The 8,513-nt window shown below is 48.7% G+C and overlaps 1 protein-coding gene across 2 annotated transcripts in view; it reads left to right on the forward strand.

Moving 5' to 3' along the window:
• The window catches only part of DHRSX (dehydrogenase/reductase X-linked), a 136,238-nt gene that overhangs the window by 26,975 nt on the left and 100,750 nt on the right, over window positions 1-8,513 (forward strand). For both annotated transcript variants that reach the window (XM_023739464.1, XM_023739465.1), the window contains exon 2: window positions 7,918-8,025. In XM_023739464.1, coding sequence (XP_023595232.1) covers window positions 7,918-8,025 — 108 coding nt within the window. The remainder of the gene's footprint in view (window positions 1-7,917; window positions 8,026-8,513) is intronic.

Consider the following 8,513-nt stretch of genomic DNA (forward strand, 5'->3'; position numbering starts at 1 on the left):
TGTGTGTGTGTCAGTGTGTGTGTATACGTGTGTGTGTCTGTGGTGTGTCAGTGTATGTGTGTATACATGTGTGTGTCTGTGGTGTGTATGTCTGTGTATGTGTGTATACATGTGTGTGTCTGTGGTGTGTGTGTCAGTGTATATGTGTATACATGTGTGTGTGTGTGGTGTGTGTGTCAGTGTGTGTATGTGTTTATCTGTGTATATATGTGGTGTATGTCTGTTGTGTGTGTGTGTCAGTGTGTGTGTGTATACGTGTGTGTGTGTGGTGTGTATGTCTGTTGTGTGTGTCAGTGTATGTGTGTATACATGTGTCTGTGGTGTGTATGTGTGTGTGGTGTGTGTGTCAGTGTGTGTGTCAGTGTGCATAGGTATGTGGTGCGTGTCTGTGGTGTGTATGTGTGTACGTGTTTCTGTGTGTGTAGACTGTTCTTGTCACATGCGTCCCTGCTTGTGTGGAGGGCACATGAAATGAACCCCGTTGTCAGTGACTGGCCCTTGCTGGTCTCTCTCTGGCTGCCGGAGACGGACGAGGTCTCTGGTAAACGTACAGCTGCTGGCGCAGATGGCAAACGCACTTGGCGGCTCACCCAAGAGTGCCAGGTTCAAATCCACCCAGAGGTGCTGCGGAAGAAAGGCCTGGTGATCCGTGTCCAAAAAATCAGCCACTGAAAACCCTGTGGAGCCCAGTTCTGCTCTGAGGACACGCAGGGTTGCCAGGAGTCAGAGCGGACTCAACTCCAGCTCACAACAACAACAGCAAACAGAAATGGGCATTTTAACACAGCCTGTTGTTTCCTTGCTGGTACCTTCGGGACCCCTCCGGTTGTAACTGTGTGGTCCTTTGCCCTAAGGGGACATCGGTAAACCCGCCCATTTCTGAAAACCATGAGTTCCTGCCTTCAAGCTTCGCCTCAGATCAGCATCACAGACGGAAATAGACTGATCTGATTAGGGTCACCGGTCTCTGGAACGTTCCCACAAGGGGTATTAAGCTAAGCCTGGGATTACGTGATGAGGGTCGTGGATGTGAGGACGCTTCTGTTGTTCGTGTGGCAGAATGAGCTGTTCGTCTGTGTGTCTGTCCGCGTCGGGACAAACCATGGAGCAAGGGTGTCTTTCTGCGCAGCCCAAGATGTAGATGGTTGAAGCCGGGCTGGATTCTTCTTGCGGGTTCCGCAGACGGCTTGTGGAAGGGGGGCGGGGGGGAAAGAGCTAACGGGTTTGTCAACAATTCTTTAGGCTGTTTCTCTAATCGACCAAAACAAAGACAGCTCAGGATGGAAGGTGGTACGCACGTTCTGAGCGTCCGGTGGCTGCCGTGACAAAGTAACCACATACTGCGTGGCTTCTAGGAACAGAAATCTTTCTCTCCCTGTTCTTGGGAGGGCTCATGTTGGAATTCAAGGTGTCAGTAGGGCCGAGCTCCGTCGGAAGTTTTCAGGGGATGGTCTGGTGCACGCCGCACTCCCAGCTTTTGGTGGTTTCTGGTAATCCTTCGCTTGTAGCTCCCGCGAGCCGTACCATCCTTCCTCTGTCTCTGTCTCTCTGTCTTTTCTGTTTCGTGAGCACACCAGTCATATAGGATTAGGACGCACCGTACTCCATCCAGATAGGAGGCCTGGCGGCACAGTCGTTCAGAGTGCTTGACTGCTGTTTCAGTTGCCTAGTGATTGAGTCCGGCCTCACTAACGCAGCTACCACCCAGCCTCCCTCAGTAACATCATAAAGGCAGGATTTACAACAGACAGGAAAATCACACAATACCGGGAATCATGGCCCAGCCAAACTGATACACACATTTTTTGGGGGGACATAATTCAATCCATGACAGTTGTAAACACAGCAGCGTAGAGACAGACTCACACAGGGAAGACAGACGCTGTGTGAGGATTGTCTACCAGCCAACAAACACCAAGGATCGCCTGCTGACGCCAGAAACTAGGAGACGGTCCGCACAAACAACTGACAGAGCTGAGGCCCCGGTTTGGACGTTTCTCCTCCAGGACTGTGGGAAGATAAATGTCTCTTCTGTAAAGCGCCTCGCTTTTGGTATTTGTGTTACAGCGGCTGTAGGTAACTAAGGCAGCACCTTCATTGTACTAGAAGGGGATAAAGCCGTTATTTATGCTGTGTGTCTTCCCACCACTACCCCAAATGAAGGAGCCCTGGTGGTGCAGTGGTTAAGCGCTTGGCTGCTAACCAAATGGTCAGCGGTTTGACACCACCCAGTGGTGCCGTGGAAGAAAGGCCTGGCAACCTGCTCCGGTAACGATAACGATTACAGCCTAGAAAACCCTCTGGGACAGTTCTACTCTGTCACATGGAGTCACCGTGAGTTGGAATCCACTCAGCAGCACCCAGCAATGACCTCCTGAAATGAGGGCTGGGGTCTCCTTAGACAGAATGGAGCCTGGGTGTATGGAACTTGGTCAGGCAGCTGTTACGCATTAAATTGTGTCCCCTAAAAATGTGTGTCAACTTGGCTAAGCCACGATTCCCAGTTTTGTGTGGTTGTCCACCATTTTGTGATCTGATGTGATTTTCTTACATGTTGTAAATTCTGCCTCTATGATGTTAATGAGGCAGGATTAGAGGCAATCATGTTAATGAGGCAGGATACAATCTACAGGATTAGGGTGTATCTTGAGTCAGTCTCTTCTGAGATATAAAAGAGAGAAGCGAGCAAAGAGGAGGGGGACCTCATACCACCAAGAAAGAAGAGCCGGGAGCAGGGTGCATTGTTTGGATCCGGGGTCCCTGTGCTGAGAAGCTCCTAGAGTAGGGGAAGGTTGATGACAAGGACCTTCCTCCAGAGCCGACAGAGACAGAAAGCATTCCCCTGGCGCTGGTGCCCTGAATGCAAACGTCTAACCTCCTAGACTATGAGAGAATAAACTTCTGTTCGTTAAAGGCATCCACTTGTGGTGTTTCTGTTACAGCAGCACTAGATGACTAAGACAGTATCTCGAATGAATCATTGCTTCTAGATGCTACCTGTCTGCTCTCCCAGCCACAGACGGGCTCTTTACAAAGGACTCTGTTGGAGAGATGCATTGAAGACGCAGTGGGGGTGTCAGCTTCTCCAGCCTCCAAGGAGGTGTGGGGGCTGCAGCATTACTGTTCGGTCTTTTCTGTGCAGAGTTATTTATTCCTTTTGTTGGCAAGACTGCCTGTTTGTGTGGGAGTGGGTACAACCAAAGAAAACCATATGTAGTGTCCAGTTATTTAAAGAATTCGCCAACACGTGGATCAACCCATAAAACCATTGCCGTCAAGTTGATTCTGACTCATAGCGACCCTATAGGACAGAGTAGAACCGCTGCATAGGGTTTCCAAGGAGCAGCTGGTGGATTCCAACTGCCAGCCTTTCGGTTAGAAGCCAAGCTCTTAACCACTGCACCACCAGGGCTCCTGCAGTGGACTTGAACCCTGACCCCATGGACAGGAGGTGAAATGTTTGGTCCACACAGGGATGCTGACCACCCCCTGGAGCGGCCAGGAGGATCCTGATGGAGGGTTTGAGGATGGGCTACGATACCCCATTCTGTGGAAGTATCGCAGCTTGTTCAACTGTTCCTTTACCTAGAAGAAACGATGCCATGGAGTTGAGTCTGACTCATGGTGACCCCATGTGTGTCAGAGTAGAACTGTGCTCCAAAGTGTTTTCAATGGCTGATTTTTTTGGAAGTAGATCATCAGGCCTTTCTTCCGAGGTTCCTCTGGGTGGACTTGACCTCCAACCTTTCACTTAGCAGCTGGGCATGTTAACCATTTGCATATCAAATGTACTCAAAACAAAATAACCTAGAGTAAGCTCCAACTCATGGTGCCCCCATGTGTGTTTGAGTAGAACTGTGCTCCATAGAGTATTCAGTGGCTGATTTTGTGGAAGAAGATCACCAGGCTTTTCTTCCAAGTTCCCTCTGGGTGGATTTGAACCTTCAACCTTTCTATTAGCAGCCAATTCTGTTAGCCGTTTCCGCCACCCAGGGACTCCAGTATTTACTTAAAAAAAAAATCCAGATATTTTTTCTTAAATTGTTGATACTGGAAATTGCGTCTTCGGATAACACAAACACACACCACACAGACACACACACACACCACTGTCAGATATGCACAAACACAGTTACAGACTTACACTTTAAGCATAACCTGTTGCATTTTTTGCAAACCACCAGATCAGTTGCATGGAGTCGACACTGACTCATGGCGACCCCACGTGTGTCAGAGTAGCACTGAGCTCCACAGGGTTTTCAATGGCTGACTTTTCAGAAGTAGATCGCCAGGCTTTCTTCTGAGACGCTTCTGGGTGGACACGAACCGTCAACTTGTGGGTTAGCAGCCGGTCGCGTTCACCGTTTGCACCCCCCGGAACTCCCCACCTACAAAGGACAAATGCTGCAGTGGGTAACCCTGGCTCCTCATTGGCAAAGGTGTTTGTATCTTCAGGGTAGATTTCTAGAAGTGATTTTGCTGAGTCAAAGCAGAAATACATATGTAATTGCGGTAGATATTGCCCGATATCCCTCCGCGGGGCTTTTTTCACTATTTTGTAATCCCACCCACGGGGTTATGGGAGTGCCTGGTCGCCGCAGTCTTGCCAGAGAAGCGTGACATCGAGCTGTTGCATTTTTGCCAACCTGATAGGGGAGAAATGGTATCCCAGTAGGAGCTGTGATTAGCATTTTCCCATTAGGTGTAAAGTTGAATGTATGCTTTTAAGGCCCATTTGGATATCGTTTTCTCTAAGCTGTTATTTTCGCCCTTTTTTTCTATAGGGCATTTGGATTTTTTTTGTTGGTTACTAAGAACTCTTTATATATTAAGGAAAATAGCCCTTTGTGATGCAAGTTGAAAATTTTCATTCAGAGCATCACTTATTGTTGATTTTGCGAATGGTGTTTTTTTTAATCATGTAAAAAAATTCTCTTAGTGGCAAAATTTATCTACAGATTCTTCCTGGATTTTGACTTATAATGAAACAAACAAACAAAAAAAATCAAACCTATTGCTACAAAGTCAATTCTGAGTCATGGCGACCCGTGACTTATAATTAGGAAGGCTTTTCTTATTCTGAGGTTAAAACTAAATTTATTCATGCTTTCTTGTTGTGTTTTTTAGTGTTTACTTTTCCCCCTTAGAGTTTGTTGTTATTTATACTGTGAGGTATGCATTCAATTTTATCTTTTTCTAAGTGTTTATTCAGGTGTCCCAACATCATTTATTCAAAATTCCCATCTTTGCCACGTTTATCATATGCTACATTTCCACGCATATTTGGTTTATTTCTGCAATTTCTAGTCTATTCCCTTGGTGTCCATTCAAGGCGTAGTACCAGACCAAACCCATTGCCATTGAGTTGATTCCGACTGATACCCACCCCGTAGGGCAGAGGAGAACTGCCCCATAGGGTTTTCAAGGCTGTCATCTTTATGGAAGCCGACGGCCACATCTTTCTCCCGCAGAGCGGCTGGTGGATTCAAACCTTTTTAAAAACTATTTATTTTTGGTGGCAGTATACTTTTTAGTTACCTAGTACTGCTGTAACAGAAATACCACGTGTGGGTGACTGTAAAGAACAGAAATTTATTTCCTCACAGTTCAGAAAGCTGGAAGTCCGAATTCAGGGTGCCGGCTCTAGGGGAAGGCTCTCTCTCTGTCGGCTCTGGGGGAAGGTTTTGTCTCTTCTCACCTTCCGTTCCTTGGTGTCTTGGTGATCACATGGTATCTGTCTTCCCCTCCGTTTCTGCTTGCTTCCTTAATATGCTTTTTTATATCTCAAAAGATAGCACACACCCTACGCTAACACTGCCTTGTTAACATAGCCAGAAGGCACCTTCCCACGTGGGATTGTAACTGCAGGTACACCCATTGCTGTCACTTCGATTGCAGCTCATAGCAGCCCTCTAGGACAGAGCAGAACTGCCCCACGGGGTTTCCAGGGCTGTCGTGTTTACGGAACAGACTGCCACATCTTTCTCTCAGGGAGCAGCTGTTGGGTTGGGTTAGCAGCCCAGTGCTTAACCGCTGCGCCCCCAGGGCTCCGCCAAGCATTAGTACCTTCTGTTTCATTATAGAACCTGTCCCACGGTCCATGAGATAGCCAGGAGTCGGAATTGACTTGATGGCAGGGGGTTTGGTTTTGGGTTTGCCAGTACCAGTTTGCATGGAGTTGACTCTGACTCCTGGCGGCCCCATGTGTGTCAGAGTAGAACGGTGCTCCACAGGGTTCTCAGTGGCTGATTGTCCAGAAGTAGGTTGCCAGGCCTTTCTTCTGAGGTACCTCTGGATGGGTGTTTGAACCTCCAGCCTGTCGGTTAGCAGCCGAGTGCTTCACCATTTGCACCACCCAGGGCCTTCAAGATGCCCATAGTGGCTTCTCTTCCAAAGTCACGGTTTCAGCCAAGCGGAGCCCGCGGTTCTGCTGTTGATAGTCTGTAGAAGTGTGTGAGGGGGAATCCACGCCACGCCTGTCTCCCAGCTTCTGGTGGCCGCAAGCATTCCTTGGCCAGTTGCCACATCACTCTAATCTCTGCCTCTGTCTTTACGTGGCCTTCTTCCCCGTCTCTGTCTCCTCTTTTTTATAGGACACCACTCATGGGCTTAGGATCCAGCCTATTCCTGTATGACCACATGTTAACTGGTAACATCTGCAAAGATACAAATCCGGGATCACAGTGCGGGCAGGACCTCGCTCCCGCCAGAGGCTGTAGGGGAGGATCCATCCTTGTCTTTCCCAGCTTCTGGTGACCCCAGGCGTTCCTGGGGTTGTGGCCACATCACCCCAATCTCTGTGTGCACATGGCGTCTCCCCTGTGTCTCTTCTCTTGTATAGTACACCGCTCAGATGGGGGAAACCCTGGTGGCATAGTGGTTTAGAGCTACAGCTGCTAACCGAAAGGTCAGCAGTTTGAATCCACGAGGCAGCCCTTGGAAAGCCTGTGGGGCTGTCCTACTCTGCCCTGTGGGGTCGCTGTGAGTCGCAGTCGTCGCGATGGGCACAGGTGTGGTTTGGTTTTTACTCATGTTAACAGACAGCTAGTTCCCAACAAGGTCACGTTCACAGGAACAGCCATTAGGACTTGGATGTTCTCTTTCTGGGGGACACAATTCAATCTGTAACAGGTGTACATAGTTCTCACCTGTCTGGAAATCTGCAAAAGGCGCTGTCCGGGGACAAGGAGGTGTCTAGCAGGCGACCTTTTTCAAGCCCGTGATTCCTCAGGGATGATCCATTTTATAGGCGCCCTGGTGACGCAGTGGTTAGCACTCGGCTGCTAACGGAAACATTGGCCGTTTGCAAGCCCTCTGGGGCAGTTCTTCTTTGCCACCTGGGGTCTCTATGAGTTGGAATCAACTCGGCGGCAGTGGGGATGGGTAACCCATCTTGTGGGATTCACGCATCTCACACCTGTAAGGAATCAAGGGAGTGAAAACATGAAGTGTGATCCACAGCTCCCTTTGGCCTTGTGCACTATTTGAGGTTGAATTCTTCTAGAAGTGTGTCGTTGGCTGTTATCTGCCCTCAAATTGGCCCCGACTCATGGTGACCCCATGCGCAAGGGAAAGAAACACTGCCCGGTCCTGCGCCATCCCCACGATCCGCTGCGGGTTAGACCCTTGTGATCCATAAGGTTTTCATTGGCTGATTTTCAGAAGTAGATCGCCAGGGCTTTCTTCCTAGTCCATCTTTAGTCTGGAAGCTCCGCTGAAACCTGTTCAGCATCACAGCCACACAGAAGCCTCCACTGACAGACGGGTGGTGGCTGTGCATGAGGTGGATTGGCCGGGAGTCGAACCCGGGTCTCCTGCATGGAAGGCGAGGGTTCTACCACAGACCCACCGCTGCCGCTATAAAACTGTACTGCACTTTTAAACCTTACTTTTGTGGTTTTTTTCCCTTTTCTCTAGTTTTTCCCCCACAACCGGACCGAGTTGCTATAGTGACTGGAGGGACGGATGGAATTGGCTATTCTACTGCTAAGCACCTGGCAAGACTCGGCATGCATGTGATCCTAGGTAATGATGTCTGTCGTTAATTACATTTCAGAAATACTTTACATTTCAATGTAAAATACACAGTTGTGCATTTATGTCTGCGTATAAACGTCGATGTCCGTGTAGACAGAACAGTCAACTACAGAAAACTTGTAAAGTTTGATATTCAAAAACTGAGAGAGTAAATGATTGTGGATAGTAATGCATTTTCTGCTCTAACAGTGAGCGTATATTTTTCCATGTGGGTCACTGGGAGGCAGGGGGAATACAAAACAAATAAATACGAACATGTTTTTAGAATATTTTCGTCCTTTGCTGCTATACCATGTAGACAGTCTACACTGAATTTCTCTTTTGGGTAAACTGCGATGAAGTGTAGTTGGAAAGGTAATGATGAGGTCTGTTCGGGTGGGTCACGATGGGGCGTGACTGGGCGGGTCAGGACGGGGCGTGACTGGGCGGGTCAGGGTGGGGCGTGACTGGGCGGGTCACGGTGGGGCGTGACTGGG

Source organism: Trichechus manatus, unplaced genomic scaffold (assembly GCF_000243295.1).
Source record: "Trichechus manatus latirostris isolate Lorelei unplaced genomic scaffold, TriManLat1.0 scaffold00134, whole genome shotgun sequence".
In the NCBI taxonomy this organism is placed as follows: Eukaryota; Metazoa; Chordata; class Mammalia; order Sirenia; family Trichechidae; genus Trichechus; species Trichechus manatus.